Source organism: Aotus nancymaae, unplaced genomic scaffold, assembly GCF_030222135.1.
Source record: "Aotus nancymaae isolate 86718 unplaced genomic scaffold, 86718_ANA_hifiasm-v0.15.2.pri h1tg000049l, whole genome shotgun sequence".
Taxonomy (NCBI): Eukaryota; Metazoa; Chordata; class Mammalia; order Primates; family Aotidae; genus Aotus; species Aotus nancymaae.
Genome location: NW_026988463.1, coordinates 3,049,222 through 3,064,863, shown reverse-complemented (window position 1 = coordinate 3,064,863; position 15,642 = coordinate 3,049,222). Strand labels below are relative to the sequence as shown.

Below are 15,642 nucleotides of genomic sequence, written 5' to 3'. Positions count from 1 at the left end.
GAGGCGGGTGGATCACGAGGTCAAGAGATTGAGACCATCCTGGTCAACATGGTGAAACCCCGTCTCTACTAAAAATACAAAAAATTAGCTGGGCATGGTGGCGTGTGCCTGTAATCCCAGCTACTCGGGAGGCTGAGGCAGGAGAATTGCCTGAACCCAGGAGGCGGAGGTTGCGGTGAGCCGAGATCGCGCCATTGCACTCCAGCCTGGGTAACGAGAGCGAAACTTCGTCTCAAAAAAAGAAAAAAAAAAATTCTTTCCTTTATGATTACCCAGTCTCAGGCATTCTTTACAGTAGTGTGAAAACGGACTAATACAGCAACGAATGAGCCTTGTCCTGGGAAAACCACCTTTGCGATCATAGTATCTCCTCTGCCAGGTAAGTTTAAGAAAGTTTTATTAACATGCCATCGTGACAGTGCCAGGTCAGAGCTGCAGCAGGATCGCAAGGCAGCGGGGTTGGGTGCGTGGGAGGGGGGCAGGGCACAGCAGAGCTGAAGGAGGGGTCAGGGTGGGTTCGAGGTGAGGGGAGGGCAAAAGTGGCATCAGAAGCTTCACTGGAGTTCAGAGCACTTCTCGGCTGACAGCTCCTCCGTCCCCTCCGTGGGGTTTCTCAGTACTGCAGAAGGACCTGAGGAGCTCTGCCAGAGAGTGGCAGAAACTCTCAAACACTTCCCAGAGGGCCTTCACTTTACGGACCACGGCCGCCGCCATCTCCTTCACCCAGGCCACAAACTTCTGCCACCACGTCTGCAGCCGCTGCAACATGGCGCGGAACCATCTCATGACCTTGTCACAAAAGCTCTCCTTGGGCTCCTCAGTTTCGGGATCCTCAACTTCCAGAACAGGGGGTCTGTTGCTTCTGCGCCGTAATTCATCTCTTTCTTTTTCAAGTAGAGGAGTGAGCTCCTGTGGAATGGAGGCACCATTCAGGGACTGCAGGTCGGGGTGTCAGCCCCAGCCCTGGCCACACCCGGGCCTCTCAGCCTTTTCCTGAGTCTGGGAGATGGAAGCCCACAGGTGTTGGTTTTGCAGCCACAGCCCCATGGACAGGAGGGACTTTTCCCAGAGTCCCCTCCTCTCCACTCCCCTCCACGGCAGTGACACAATGGCTGTGTCTGCTTGGTCACCAGGCCAGGGCCCCCATCGGGCCTTGAGTTGAAGGCAGGGCTCTGCCGCTGTGTGCCGGAGGAGGCTGGGGGCAGGTCCCAGCTCGGCTGTCACTCCCAGCCCTCCACCCTCAGCTCCAGGGCTGGGCACACCCTGCCCACGCCAACATCAAGACAGGGCAGGGGTCTGCCGGGTGCGGTGGCTCACACATGAAATCCCAGCACTTTGGGAGGACAAGACAGGCAGATCAGAAGGTTGGGAGTTCAAGACGAGCCAGGACAACATGGTGAAACCCTGTCTGCACTAGAAATAGAAACTAAAATTTAGCCCGGTATGGTGGTGCGCATCTGTACTCCCAGCTACTGAGGAGGCTGAGGGAGGAGAATCACTTGAACCTGGGAGAGGGAGGTTGCAGAGAGCCCAGATTGCTCCATTGCACTCTGGCCTGGGTGACAAAGTGAGACTCCGTGTCAGAAGAAAAAAAAAACAGGGCAAAGGTGAAGGGAGGAAAGGCACACAGATGGGTGCCTGATACTCACCGGGTGCTGTCCCTGGTAACAATTCTTCACAGTGTCCAAAATCTTCTCTTTGCACTTGTCCTGGGGAGAGGAGGACACAGGTGCTCAGGCTGCTCCTGCCGCCCCTCCCCACTGTGGCCCCCACTGCTCCAGGCTGATTCCCAAGGGGACCCAGCGCCCAGACCTAGTAACCTGTGGAGCCTAAGACCCAGGGACTAAGCTTGGTGGACGGGGAGGCCATGGCTCACCTCCAGATCATTCATGCTCGACTTCACCTGTAAGGAACAAAGCACATGGTTCCAGGCCCAGCCTCCCCTGCACTCAACACCAGTCAGTCCTCACGCCCAGCCAGTCCTCAGCTCCCACACACCCCAAACTGGGTCCTGCAGGGTCCCAGGCCACATCTGCCACCCCTGCCATTTCCTCAAGGAGCCCCGGGGCTTGGATGCCTCCCTTAGTCTCCCTGGGGGTCCAGATCCCCACCCGTGCACTCACTGCCACCCAGGTGCAAGCCTTTGCCCAGGGTAAGGGATGAGGGAGCCTGCGGGTCCCTCTTCATCCTTCTCACCCTGAGCTCCCCACAGTGAGGAGAGCCTGAGGGCGGAGACATCTGACCTGGCGATTGAGGGAAAATCCACCCACCTTTTCAGGTTCTGATTCCTCATCTTTTATTTTATCAGTAAATTCGTCTACCAACTGATGCTGTGAAGAGAGGCAGAGTTGGCATCAAAGGGCCTGATCCTTGTCCCTCCCGGGTCCCAGGTGGTCCACAGTGTCCTCAGTGTCACAGACTAAGACCCAGACCCCCCACCCCTGAGCAGACGTGGGGAAAAGCATTACCATTTCAGCATTCAGTTTCTTAATGTCATCAGACTGGCTCTGCAGAAATAATGGTGACACTCAGGCCCCATGTGTAACCTTGCCCTTTCCCCCAAGAGAAGTTACACACACACACACACACACACACACTCACTCACTCACGGCAGGGGTGCGGGATGAGAGGAGACACCACTCCCAGGAGCCCCTCACAGCCCGGAGAGCCCAGGGCAGGGGCAGGCAGGGCTCTCCTCTCAGGAGCCAGCTCAGCTGGGCAGGCCCAGAGGCAGGGCCCGCATAGGCCTGGGTGACCCTTCCAAGAGCAGGACCTGCGTGACCCTGGGGTATCTTCCCTGCACACACATCCTCCTCCACACACACACACGGGGGGATGGACGCTGCCCTGGAACAGGCTGGCTCAGCTGGGATTCCCACAACCACTGTGGTCCCAGGTGAGAGGTGGCCATGAAAAAACTTTTAGGGAGGTCACAGTGGCCATTCCTCTCTGAGGAGCTGATTAAGATTCAGGGGTGCCAGGTAGGTCCACCCTACAGCCTGCCACTCTTTCCAACTGCCAACCTGCACCCACAGTGCCCGGGCCATTCCTTCCTGCAGACATGTGGCTGCACCCGCAGAGGCAGGAGGCACCCCACAGACTCCCCGCTGAGCCCCCATGTGAAGGCCCTAGTCGGGGGTGACATGCCCGGCTTCCCCCACTGCAGAGTGGTGAGTGTCACCACAGATTGCACAGGGCCTGGGAGGTGTTCTGGGCAGGGCAGCTGTCTGCACACTTGGAGGCAGTGATGGTCCCATCCCGCCAGCCCCACTTTCCATGACACGGCGAAAACATCCACGTGCCGGCCTGTGGGAGCCACGTATCTTCCGGGTCCCTGTCTTGAACCTGGGCCAGGCCACAGCCTGGAAAATCCCATTGTCACGGGACACAGAGCTCCCTGGAGGGTCTGGTGGGCCTCGAATTTGGGGTGGGGCAGGGGTAGAGGACGGGAAGTGGGAGGGGACCCAGGAAAGGAGGAAGACACACCCAGGTCCATATCCGCGCCCTGCTTTCAGGCCTGCCCAGCTGAGCCAGCTCCTGAGAGGAGCATTCTCTGAGCGGTTTCCAGGAGAGCTCTGCCCGCCCCTGCCCCGGGCTCTCTGGGCTGTGAGGGGCTCCTGGGCCTGGTGCTTCCTCTCATCTGCACCCCTGCCCTTCTCCAGCGCCTCCAATGATACCTTCATCCCATCGCTGTCCTGTCATTCGGCGCCCCTGACTGAGCCTCACACACAGGCAGCTGGGAAATACTAAGGGCACACACGACCTTACGGTGTTTTTTCAGACAACTCCACAAAAGCACACGCAGCCTCTCGCTCACCTTGATGAAGCACATGGCGGCCAAGAGTTCCAGGAGCCAGGACCTGCTGGTGAGTGACAGGTGTGAGGAAAGGTGTCAGAGAAGCACCCTCCTCCCCAGAGGGTCCTCACCTTCAGAGACCCCAGCTCCCCAGCTCCCCAGCTCCCCACCTGGGTTGACCCAGCACCACTGACAGCTGCCTTCTCTACCCAGTCTAGCACGAACTCAGCTGCTTTTATTGGTGGAGGGAGAGTAATGGGTGGAGCCTCTCCCAGGGCGGAGGCCGGGCTGAGTGGCTGAAAAAGAGACAGACACAGAGACAGACAGAGATAGAGACTTACCTGAGAGAGACAGTGGTCTGGAGTCCCTGGGAGGGATGAAGTCCCTACCTGGCTGCGGTCTTGCACCCTCTGAGCTGGGGTGGGATTCTCTGAGCCCAGGAATGGGTTGCTTCCCCCACCCTGCCAGCCTGAGACGAGGAGGGACAGAGGAAAAGTCCAGACTTGGGAAAGCAGGCTGGGGAAACTCCCGGAGCCCAGGAAGGAGACCTCGGCCAAGTGGAGTCCAAGGACAAAGGAATGTGGACCCTGTCCTTGCATGAGGTGTGCCCTGACTCCAGAGGGCCAGAGAAGCTTCTGGGTGAGGAGGAGGCAGGACCTGCCAGACCTAAAAGGAGGCCCTGGAGGGCGGGGGCCTGTGCAGGTCGGAGGGGCGGCTAGTGGGGATGCAGATCTACCTGCGGGACAAGATAGGACCCTCTGCAGGGTGCAAGGCATCCTGCTGACCGTCTGAGCTTGGCTGGCCAGGCTCTCCTGACCCCTTCTGGGCCAATGCAAGGCCGGAAGGGGCCGAAGGTCACTGGTCCCAGCAATCCTGAGGCTCCCCTGCCGGCTTCTCTAGCCCCACAGATTCTGACCCACCAGCCTGGCTGGGCCTCATGCCCCACCCTGGTGGCCAAGCCCCCCCAGCTGAGCACAACCACAGCCTTGACATCGGGATGGCTTCCTGGGGCTGCCCAAAGACAGTAGCACAAGCGGCCCTGACTCAAGACATCGCACAGTCTGCAGGCTGGAAGTCCAAGGTCAGGGTGGGCAGTGCTGCGTCCTTCTGAGGGCGTGGAGCTGGGATCCTGTTCCGGCCTCTCTCCTGCCCTTGTACATGGCCATCTTCATCTTCATCATGTTCTCTCTGGGTATGACTGTCCACACTTCCCCTTTTCATAAGGACACCAGTCATATTGAAGTAGGGTCCACCCCAGTGTCCTCATTGTCACTTCATCACCTCCATAATGACCCTGTTTACAAATAAGGGCACATTCTGAGGTCCTGGGGTGAGGACTTCAGCTAGGACACAATGTGTCCCATTATATTCTCAAAGGGGACCCGGAGAGACAGAACCTAGAAATCACGCTTCCCTGGTGAAATCTTCACTTGGGTGGACTAGACACTGGTTGTCACCTGCCTGCCACTTAGGAGTCCATTCCACGGCGTGCAGCCCCCTCTCCACCGTTAGGAAGTCCAGATCTTTCCCTGAGCCATCTCTGAACTGTAGAGTGGGAAAGAGAAGGAAGCCACTCCTGCACCAGCTAAAAGTCTCGCTCTAGGCTTCAGCTTCAGGAGACTGTCTCTCGCCCGGCAACCCTAGCCCCTCCGCGACTCTCACAAATGCCACATCCAAAGGCATCTTGTCATCCATCCAGACCGTTCCCCGTTTTTACGGCTTCATGGTGACGTAACTCACAGGCAATGCAATTTACTCGTTAAGCTGTGCAGTTCAAAGCAGAGAACCGTGTGCCTATCACCACCACCCATTTTAGAACGTGTTCATCACCTGAGAGGAATTCTGCCCTCTGAGACATCACCAGCAATCCTCATTTCCATGGACAACCACTCATCTACTTTTTATTATTTTTTTCTTTCTTGAGATGGAGTCTTGCTCTGTTGTCCAGGCTGGGGTGCAATGGCGCGATCTCGGCTCACCGCAACCTCCGCCTCCTGGGTTCAAGCAATTCTCCTGCCTCAGCCTCCCGAGTAGCTGGGACCACAGGCACGTGCCACCATGCCCAGATAATTTTTGTATTTTTAGTGGAGATGGGGTTTCACCTTGTTGGTTGTAGGAAGTAGAAAAGTTCCTTTTAATGTTGCCTTTCTTGTTAAAGAGTAGGTGTGCTAATAACTTTGTTAAGCCCTATCCTATGTAGCTGTTAGACACGCCACGCTTACAGGCACGTAGTACAATCTATGTCCTTGTACTTTAACCAGGATATCTGTGCTGGACGTGCTCACAGGCATGTCCCAGCTCTCCACTGCTTTCACCTGTTTAGAAAGTTTTAAGTTTTTAGCCAGTCGGGTTTTAGATTACATTGAGGTCTGACTCCAGCCAACGGAGATCAGACACAACAGTAAGGGTGACCCCAAATGGGTAAGGGACAAATTTGTGTGATTTCTTTTGTCCATTGTGCTCTCATGGCCCGATGGCTAGCGAGGGTACCCTTCCTGCAGTCCAGGAAGTAAAAATTATGTTGCTGAAAGATCCTTTGTCTCAGTGCTGATTTTTCTTTGCAGCACAGAGCATCTGTTTCCAACATTGATCAGAACGTCTCGAGCTCCTGACTGCAAGTGATCCGTCCGCCTTGGCTTCCCAAACTGCTGGAATTACAGGTACGAGCCACTGTGCCCAGCCTCATCCACTTTCTGTCTCAATAGACGCATCTCTCTCTGACGTTTCATATAAGTACAATTATACACGAGGTGGTCTTCTGTGTCTAGCTTCTTTCACTGAGCCTAGTGTCCTCGAGGTTCGTGTGTGTTGTGACATGGACAGTCCTTCACTCCTTTTTCTGGCTGCATGATCTACTGTATGGACAGACCACATGTCGGTTTCTCCATTCATCCCGCGAAGGACATCTGGGTTGTTTCCACTTTTTGGCTATTCCAAATAGAATGCTGCTGTGAACATTCATGTGCCAGTTTCTGTGGCACGTGCGTTTTCAGTTCTCTTGGATATGTGTGAAGCAGCAGAACCGCTGGGTTACATGGGAAACGTGTTTTTCACCTTTTGAGGAACAGCAGCCTATTCTTCAGTGTCTGTGTCGTTTTCGATTCCCAGCAGCAGTATATGCGGGTCTGATTCCTCCACATCCTCAGCAACGTTGGTTATTCTCCGCGTCTTTTTAATTCTAGCCATCGTAGTGGACTGAAATGGTATCAAGTGACAATTTTTTTTCTTTTGAGACAGAGTCTCACTTGGTGGCCCAGAATGGAGTGCAGTGGCTTGATCTCAGCTCACTGCAACCACCGCCTCCTGGGTTCAAGTGATTCTCCTGTCTGAGTTTCCTGAGTAGCTGTGATTATAGGCACATGTCATCACGCCAAGCTAATTTTTGTTTTTAGTAGAGATGAGGTTTCACCGTGTTGGCCAGGTTGGTCTTGAACTCCTGACCTCAAGTGATCTGCCTGCCTCAGCCTCCCAAAGTGCTAAGATTACAGACGTGAGCCACTGTGCCAGGCCAATTTTTTTAATTTTTATTTTTTGAGACAGATCTGTTGCTCAGGGTGGAGTGCAGTGGTGTGATCATGGCTCACTGCTGCCAAGACTTCCCTGCCTCAAGCAATTCTCTTAACTCAGCCTTCCCAGGAGCTGGGACTACAGATGTGTGCCACCACCATGCATGGCTAATGTTTTTCTATTTTTAGTGGAGACAGGGTTTCACCATGTTGGCCAGGCTGGTCTCAAATGCCTGACCTCAAATGATCCGCCTGCCTCTCAGCCTCCCAAAATGCTGGGATCACAGATGTGAGCCGCCGTGCCCTCCCCCATTCTTCCTTTTTAGATTCCCCAGCAACCCTGGATTCCTTCTTCTGCAAAGTGAGGAGATTCAGGTCGGTCCAGTTCCCACCACCACACTTCTCCCCAGGTCCATCAATGCTCAGAAGAATGGAAGGGCATTCTGTCTATTCATTTCTCTTGTCCTGAGTGGGATGAGTAAGCTTCTAAAATACAAGTTTCCCCGTCCTCATACATGGAAAAGAAACTGACAGAGGCCCAAATCATTTCCTAGCAGCCCAGAATTCCCAGGTAACTGACCAAAGCCTCCTTCCTTCCATCCTCAAGCTGATCTGTTTGTATGAGCAACTGGGGCAACCCTTCCCTGGTGGCTGCCCACAGCCTTGGCTCCAGGAAGCACTGGGGCCACTGGGGCTGGATGGCAACCTAGGAAGTGGCCCCTAAGTGACTCTACCCATGGAGGTCAGGCCGTCAGTGTGGCTCTGCAGAGAAGATATGAAGAGATTGGTCCTGGGGTGGGGGAGCACCACAGAGCCACAGAAATGCCATGAGACAGCCAGCGGCTGGCCCCACAATCCCCCCAACTAGTGAAAATGCGTTTCCTGACCCCACCCTGAGTGAGGATTCAGGGTGAGGTGTGGGATCTGCAAATTTAAATTTCCCAGTGATTCTGATGTGGAATAGTCTAGAAGAATAGTTCTAGAAGCAATCATTTAGATCCTCAATCTGTGGGGAGTGGGGACAGGGTGAACGAGGTGGCCCCAGGTTCCACCCACCCCTCACTCTAGAACTAGGGCCACCCGGGAGTGCTGAGGAGGCAGTGACTGCGCCTGAGCCAGGGTTCGTCCCCATCTTTCCACCAGCGTTGAGTTGATGGGATCCATGCTATTCTTTCCAGGGTGCAAGCAGGGAAGGGCTTCTTGGGGATAGACTGTGTAAGGTTGACTCAAAGGATGGAGAGACAGACCCAGGGTCAGGTTTAGCAAGTTTATTTTAACCTGCCAGGCTGTCTCAGCACAGGAAGTGAAGGCAGCAGCCTGGCTTACAGACTATGGGGGTTACAGAGATGGTTTGCAGGTAGCTGGGTGCTATTCTAAGAAAAACCGCATCTTGGTTCTCAGGGACTGACATTCTGCTTACTTGGGTTAACATGCTGAGTTTCAGAGCCGGGTGTGACCACATCCTGGTGCCCTGTTTACCAGGCTTGAGGCTGTTTTTGTTATGAGCTCGGCTTAGCAGGGGAGAATGGGGAGGGGGTCTATGCACATGCCTTGCTGTGACCCTAACAGAAGGGTGCCCAGTTGAATGGGAGGCAATTCTGGGCCCAGGGAGGCTGGGTGGCCTTAGGGGGAAGTGGGGTGACTGGAAACGAGGTTAACGGAGTCTGGAGAGCAAGGGTCGTCCCTCCAGCCACTGATGCCACCACCCAAGACATGGCACCTGGGTCCTCAGGGCGGTCTCTGGGCTGGGTCCGAGGCTGGGTCTCGGGTCCCCACCAATGTGGCAGTGACTATAGGGGGGCATCGTGGGAGCAGGTGGGAGAGGGGCTGGGCCCAGCTTCGCAGTCAGGCCGGTGTTCAAAGGATCCAGGAGCGCCAGGCACTGTGGGCAGGCGGGGCGGGGCTGCGGAGAGTCTCCGAGAAAAGCTGGCTCTTCCCGGAAAAGGACGGTCTTGCGGGGTTAGCGAGAGCGGGGGACAGCCGTTTCCTTCGTGTGACTCAGTGGGCTGGCCCTCCTCGCCGCCCCTCCCCGGGCTCGGGAGAGTCCGACCGTCCCCTGGAGGCCACAGGGAGGGAAGGACGGGGGCGGTGACCGACGCGTGGTCTCTGCGCGCGGGCGCCCCCTGGCGCGGGCTCCGGAGGTGGCGCGGGGAGCGCAGGACCCAGCTGAGGCTGAGCACAGCGCCAGGGGCGACCAATTCCCGCCGCCGCCGCCGCTCCGCGAGAGATCCGCCCTGCTTAGCACGCGGGAGCCTCAGTCCCTGGGAACAGACAGGGGGCCTCCGCAGCGCCTCACAACCCCCAACCAGGGCCAGCGGCGGGTGACTCGGCCGTGGAGGGCGCTGTTCCGTCGGGATGCGCCCCCCGTCAGCGGGAGGCGACACCTCGCGCGAGCAGGGGCAGGAGGAGCAGCGGAGCGGGGCGCGGGCTGCGGTTCTGAGGCCTGGTTGAGCTCGCACTGACAATCGCAGGTTCCGGACTCGGGGGTTGCTTTGGGGGCCTGAGGGCGCGGGGCCCAGCAGTGGGAGCGGGGCAGCCCAGCTACTTGGGCCCAGTGGGCTGGAGGGGCGTTTGGCTCGGTCTTTATGTTGCCCTTGGGGAAGCGCCTGTAGAGGGCGCCCTTGAAGAAATAGGTGTCACCTGCGGGAGCAGAGCTTGAGTCCTGGGCCGGCTTCTGTGCTTCCGGGCTCTGTGATCAAGGAAGCACCAGGCTGAAATCCTCTAGTCCTCAATCAACCCACCAGGTCACCGAGACCCATGCACCATTATCCATAAGGAAGTCAGGGGCCCGGCCTTGCTCTTCCACATCTGCAACCCGGGTTCGTCCGTCGCAGCCACGTTCTCTGCTGTCACTACTGGACCCCCTGCCTCCCTGTACCCGCCTGTCAGAGAAGCCTGGAGGCAGGCACCTGATTCCATTGGAGCAACTGTTATTTTATTGTGTTGCTTTCAGGGGAAAGTATGAATGCAGTGCCCACTACCACAAATGATGCAGTCGTATGTCCCACACTTGCAGAAGTCGCAGGGGTCAGCACATCCGGAGTGCAATGGAGATGGTTTGGCTTCGTGTCGCACCCAAATATCATCTGGAACTGTAATCCCCACGTGTCAAGGGAGGGACCTGGGAGGAGGTGACTGAATCATGAGGGCGGGTTCTGGTCAAAGTGACTTCTCACCAGATGTGATTTTTTTTTTTTAGACAGAGTTTGCTCTTGTTGCCCAGGCTGGTGTACGATGGCACAATCTTGGCTCACTGCAACATTGTCCTCCTGGGTTCTCCTGCCTCAGCCTCACAAGCAGCTGGGATTACAACACACACCACCACTCCCAGCTATTTTTTGTATTTTTAAAGAGACAAGAGTTTCACCATGTTGGCCAGGCTAGTCTCGAACTCCTGACCTCAGGTGATCCATCTACCTCAGCCTCCCAAAATGCTGGGATTACAGGTGTCAGCCACCACATCCCGCCGAGGTTTGATGTTTTAAAAGTGTTTGGCAGTTCCCTGCTTCCTGTCTCTCTCCCTCTTTCTCTCTCCTGCCCCCAGGTAAGATGTGCCTTGCTTCTCCTTTGCCTTCCACCATGATTGTAAGTTTTCCTGAGACCTCCTTGGATTTTTGGAACTGTGAGTGAATTAATCCTTTATTCTTTATAAATTACCCCATCTCAGATATTCTTTATAGCAGTGTGAAAATGTACCAATAGAGAGAATTAATATCACTGCTATAAAGATAATCTGAAAATGTGGAAGCAACTTTGGAACTGGGTGACAGGAAGAGGCTGGAGCAGTTTGGAGGGCTCGGAAGAAGACAGGAGGATGTGGGAAAGTTTGGAACTTCCTAGAGACTTGTCGAATGGCTTTGAGCAAATGCTGATGGTGATACGGAGAATTAAGTCCAGGCTGAGGGGGTCTCAGGTGGAGATAAGGAACTTGCTAGGAACTGGAGTAAAGGAGACCCTTGCTATGCTAGAGCAAAGAGATTGGTGGCCCCTGCCCTGTGAAACTTTGAACTTGAGAGAGATGATTTAGCATGTCTTGCAGTAGAAATTTATTTATTTATTTATTTATTTCCTTCTTTCTTTCTGATAGTCTTGCTCTGTCACCAGGCTGGAATACAGTGGCCTGATCTCAGATAACTGGTATCTGTGACTCCTTGGTTCCAGCGATTCTTCTGCCTCAGCCTCCCAAGTAGTTGGGATTCCAGGCACGTGCCATCACGCCCAGCTGATTTCTGTATTTTTAGTAGAGACAGCGTTTCACCATGTTGGCCAGGATGGTCTTGATCTCCTGACCTCGTGATCCACTCGCCTCGGCCTTCCAAAGTGCTGGGTTTACAGACGTAAGCCACCAAGTCTGGCCGGTAGTAGAAACTTCTAAGCAACAAAGCATTCAACAGGTGACCTATCTTTTCCTGAAACCATATGGTTATAAGCACTCACAAAGAGACGGTTTGAAATTAGAACTTATGTTTAAAAGGGAAGCAGAGCGTAAAGGAATGGAAAATTTGCAGCCTAACCATGTGGTAGAAGAGACAAACCCATTTTCTGGAGAGGAATTAAAGCTAGGCCCAGGGCCCCGCTGCTCTGTGTTGGGCCTGCAGGTGTGCAGAGACAGGAGTTGAGCACACCCTGCCCACACCGACATCCAGACAGGGCAGGGGTCTGCCAGGCGTGGTGGCTCACGCATGAAATCCAGCACTTTGGGAGGCCGAGGTGGGCAGATCACAAGGTTAGGAGTTTGAGACCAGCCTGGGCAACATGGTGAAACTCTGTCTGCACTAAAAATAGAAAGAAAAAAAAAATTAGCCCAGCACGGACACAATGTGTCCCATTATTCTCAAAGGGGACCCGGAGAGACAGAACCTAGAAACCACGCTTCCCTGGTAAAATCTTCACTTGGGTGGACTAGACACTGGTTGTCACCTGCCTGCCACTTAGGAGTCCATTCCACGGCGTGCAGCCCCCTCTCCACCGTTAGGAAGTCCAGATCTTTCCCTGAGCCATCTCTGAACTGTAGAGTGGGAAAGAGAAGGAAGCCACTCCTGCACCAGCTAAAAGTCTCGCTCTAGGCTTCAGCTTCAGGAGACTGTCTCTCGCCCGGCAACCCTAGCCCCTCCGCGACTCTCACAAATGCCACATCCAAAGGCATCTTGTCATCCATCCAGACCGTTCCCCGTTTTTACGGCTTCATGGTGACGTAACTCACAGGCAATGCAATTTACTCGTTAAGCTGTGCAGTTCAAAGCAGAGAACCGTGTGCCTATCACCACCACCCATTTTAGAACATGTTCATCACCTGAGAGGAATTCTGCCCTCTGAGACATCACCAGCAATCCTCATTTCCATGGACAACCACTCATCTACTTTATTTTTTTCCTTTCCTTTTTTTCTGAGGTCGAGTCTTGCTCTGTGGCCCAGGCTAATGTGCAGTGGCGCGATCTCTGCACACTGCAATCTCTGCTTCCTGAGTTCAACCAATTCACCCGCCTTAGCCTCCTGAGTACCTGGGATTACAGGCGCCTGCCACCATATCCAGGTAATTTTTATATTTTTACAAAAAAAAAAAAGAGAGAGAGTCTGGGTTTCACCCCGTTGGCCAGGATGGTCTTGATCTCTTCGCCTTGTGATCCACCTCAGCCTCCCAAAAGCTGAGATTACAGGCATGAGCCACCACGCCTGGCTTATTTTTTATTTTATTTTATTTATTTTGAGTCGCAGTCTCACTGTGTCGCCCAGGCTGAAGCACAGTGGCATGATCTTGGCTCACCGCAACCTCTGCCTCCCAGGTTTAATCAATTCTCCTGCCTCAGCCTCCGGAGTAGGTGCAATTACAAGCCCACGCCATCACACCTGGCTAATTTTTGTATTTTTAGTAGACACAGGGCTTCAACATGTTGGCCAGGCTGGTCTTGAACTCCTGACCTCCGTTGATCCACCCACCTAGGCCTCCCAAATGCTGGAATTACAGGCGTGAGCCACCGCACCAGGTGAGAACATACCATTTTTAAATGACACCATTTAAAAAATAAAAGTAATCACTTTCACATGACATTTTTGTGTAGCAGACATAAAGCTTTAAAGGTTGTAGAACTCTACATGGAGTCATGAGGCAGTCTCAATTCCACAGTGGCCGTCCCCCCTCTGGGTGCCTCATAACCAACTTCTGGGTTCCTCTCTGCTTCCTCCTCCCACTCTTCTTTCTTCTTTTTCTTATTTTTATTTTTAGGTTTTTTTTTTGAGAAGGAGTCTTGCTCTGTTACTCAGGCTGGAGTGCAGTGGTGAGCCTCTGAGCTCACAGCAACCTCCCTTTCCCAGGTTCAAGTGACTCTCCTGCCTCAGCCTCCTAAGTAGCTGGGATTACAGACTTGCACCACCATGCCGGGCTAATTTTTTTAAAATATTTTTAGTGCAGACAGAGTTTCACCATGTTGGCCAGGCTGGTCTCAAACTCCTGACCTCAAATGATCTGCCTGCCGCGGCCCCCCAAAGTGCTGAGATTACAGGCATGAGCCACCGAACCTCCCCAACTCTTTCTTTTTAGAATCTCCATCAACCCTGGATTCCTTCTTCTGCAAAGCAAGGAAATTCAGGTTGGTCCAGTTCCCACCACCACACTTCTCCCCAGGTCCATCAATGCTCAGAAGAAGGATTTCTGTCTATTCTTTTTTTTTTTTTTTTTTTTTTAGACAGAGTCTCGTTCTGTCACCAGGCTGGAGTGCAGTGACCCAGTCTCGGCTCATTGCAACCTCCGCCTCCCGGGTTCAAGCAATTCTCTTGCCTCAGCCTTCCGAATAGCTGAGACTACAGGTCTGTGCCACCACGTCCAGCTAATTTTTGTATTTTTAGTAGAGACGGGGTTTCATCATATTGACCTGGATGGTCTCCATCTGTTGACCTCGTGATCTACCCGCCTTGGCCTCCCAAAGTGCTGGAATTATAGGCGTGATCCAATGCGCCTGGCCTGTCTATTCATTTTTCTTGTCCTGAGTGGGATGAGTAAGCTTCTAAAATACAAGTTTCCCCGTCCTCATACATGGAAAAGAAACTGACAGAGGCCCAAATCATTTCCTAGCAGCCCAGAATTCCCAGGTAACTGACCAAAGCCTCCTTCCTTCCATCCTCAAGCTGATCTGTTTGTATGAGCAACTGGGGCAACCCTTCCCTGGTGGCTGCCCACAGCCTTGGCTCCAGGAAGCACTGGGGCCACTGAGGCTGGATGGCAACCTAGGAAGTGGCCCCTAAGTGACTCTACCCACGGAGGTCAGGCCGTCAGTGTGGCTCTGCAGAGAAGATATGAAGACATTGGTCCTGGGGTGGGGGAGCACCACAGAGCCACAGAAATGCCATGAGACAGCCAGCGGCTGGCCCCACAATCCCCCCAACTAGTGAAAACGCGTTTCCTGACCCCACCCTGAGTGAGGATTCAGGGTGAGGTGTGGGATCTGCAAATTTAAATTTCCCAGTGATTCTGATGTGGAATAGTCTAGAAGAATAGTTCTAGAAGCAATCATTTAGATCCTCAATCTGTGGGGAGTGGGGACAGGGTGAACGAGGTGGCCCCAGGTTCCACCCACCCCTCACTCTAGAACTAGGGCCACCCGGGAGTGCTGAGGAGGCAGTGACTGCGCCTGAGCCAGGGTTCGTCCCCGTCTTTCCACCAGCATTGAGTTGATGGGAGCCACGCTATTCTCTTCAGGGTGCAAGCAGGGAAGGGCTTCTTGGGGATAGAAGAGTGCCCAATTAAATGGGAGGCAGTTCTGGAACCAGGAAGGTGCCCAGGCTGGGTGGCCTGGGAAGGGCGGAAACGAGGTTACTGGGGTCCCTCCAGCCACTGATGCCACCACCCAAGATATGGAGCATGGGTCCTCATGGGTGGTCTCTGGGCTGGGTTCGGATCTGAGTCCCGGGTCTCCACCAATGTGGTAGTGACTAGAGGAGGGCGTCGTGGGAGCAGAAAGGGGTGAGAAATTGCGGGTGGGAGAGGGGCTGGTGGGAGAGACACCAGCTTCACAGTCAGGCCTGTCCTCTAACGATCCAGGAACGCCAGACGCAGTGGTCAGGCGGGGCGGGGCTGCGGAGAGTCCTGGGACTGCGCTCGTAGAAAAGCTGGCTCTTCCCGGAAAAGGACGGTCCTGCTAAGGCAGCGCGCGCGGCGGGAGACAGCTGTTCCCTTCGGGTGACGCCACGGCCCGCCCTACTCACCGCCCCTCCCGGGCTCAGGAGGGTCCGACCGCCCCCTGGCGGCTTCGGGGAGGAAGGACGGGGGCGGTGACCGACGCGTGGTCTCTGCGCACGGGCGCCCCCTGGCGCGGGCTCCGGAGGTGGCGCCGAGAGCGCCAGACC

General features: G+C 54.6%; 1 protein-coding gene and 1 long non-coding RNA gene across 4 annotated transcripts; one reads left to right on the top strand and one right to left on the bottom strand.

Moving 5' to 3' along the window:
* Window positions 1-380: 380 nt before the first annotated feature.
* Window positions 381-4,029, bottom strand: IL32 (interleukin 32). Its single transcript, XM_012441905.3, is given in 8 exon segments — window positions 381-599; window positions 601-909; window positions 1,650-1,709; window positions 1,877-1,903; window positions 2,271-2,330; window positions 2,469-2,507; window positions 3,818-3,863; window positions 3,967-4,029. Coding segments are annotated over 7 exon segments (555 nt in total). The 5' UTR covers window positions 3,833-3,863; window positions 3,967-4,029; the 3' UTR covers window positions 381-554.
* Window positions 4,030-4,119: 90 nt separating this feature from the next.
* On the top strand, window positions 4,120-15,521 carry LOC105709806 (uncharacterized). Of its 3 annotated transcripts, XR_010337334.1 has the most exons (5): window positions 4,120-4,435; window positions 6,361-6,456; window positions 10,256-12,835; window positions 13,841-13,889; window positions 13,986-15,521. It is a non-coding gene; the product is annotated as an uncharacterized LOC105709806 (long non-coding RNA). The 3 variants fall into 3 exon arrangements; XR_010337335.1 differs by lacking the exon at window positions 13,841-13,889 and having other exon boundaries at window positions 15,338-15,516; XR_010337333.1 differs by lacking the exon at window positions 13,986-15,521 and having other exon boundaries at window positions 13,841-13,967.
* Window positions 15,522-15,642: the final 121 nt, after the last annotated feature.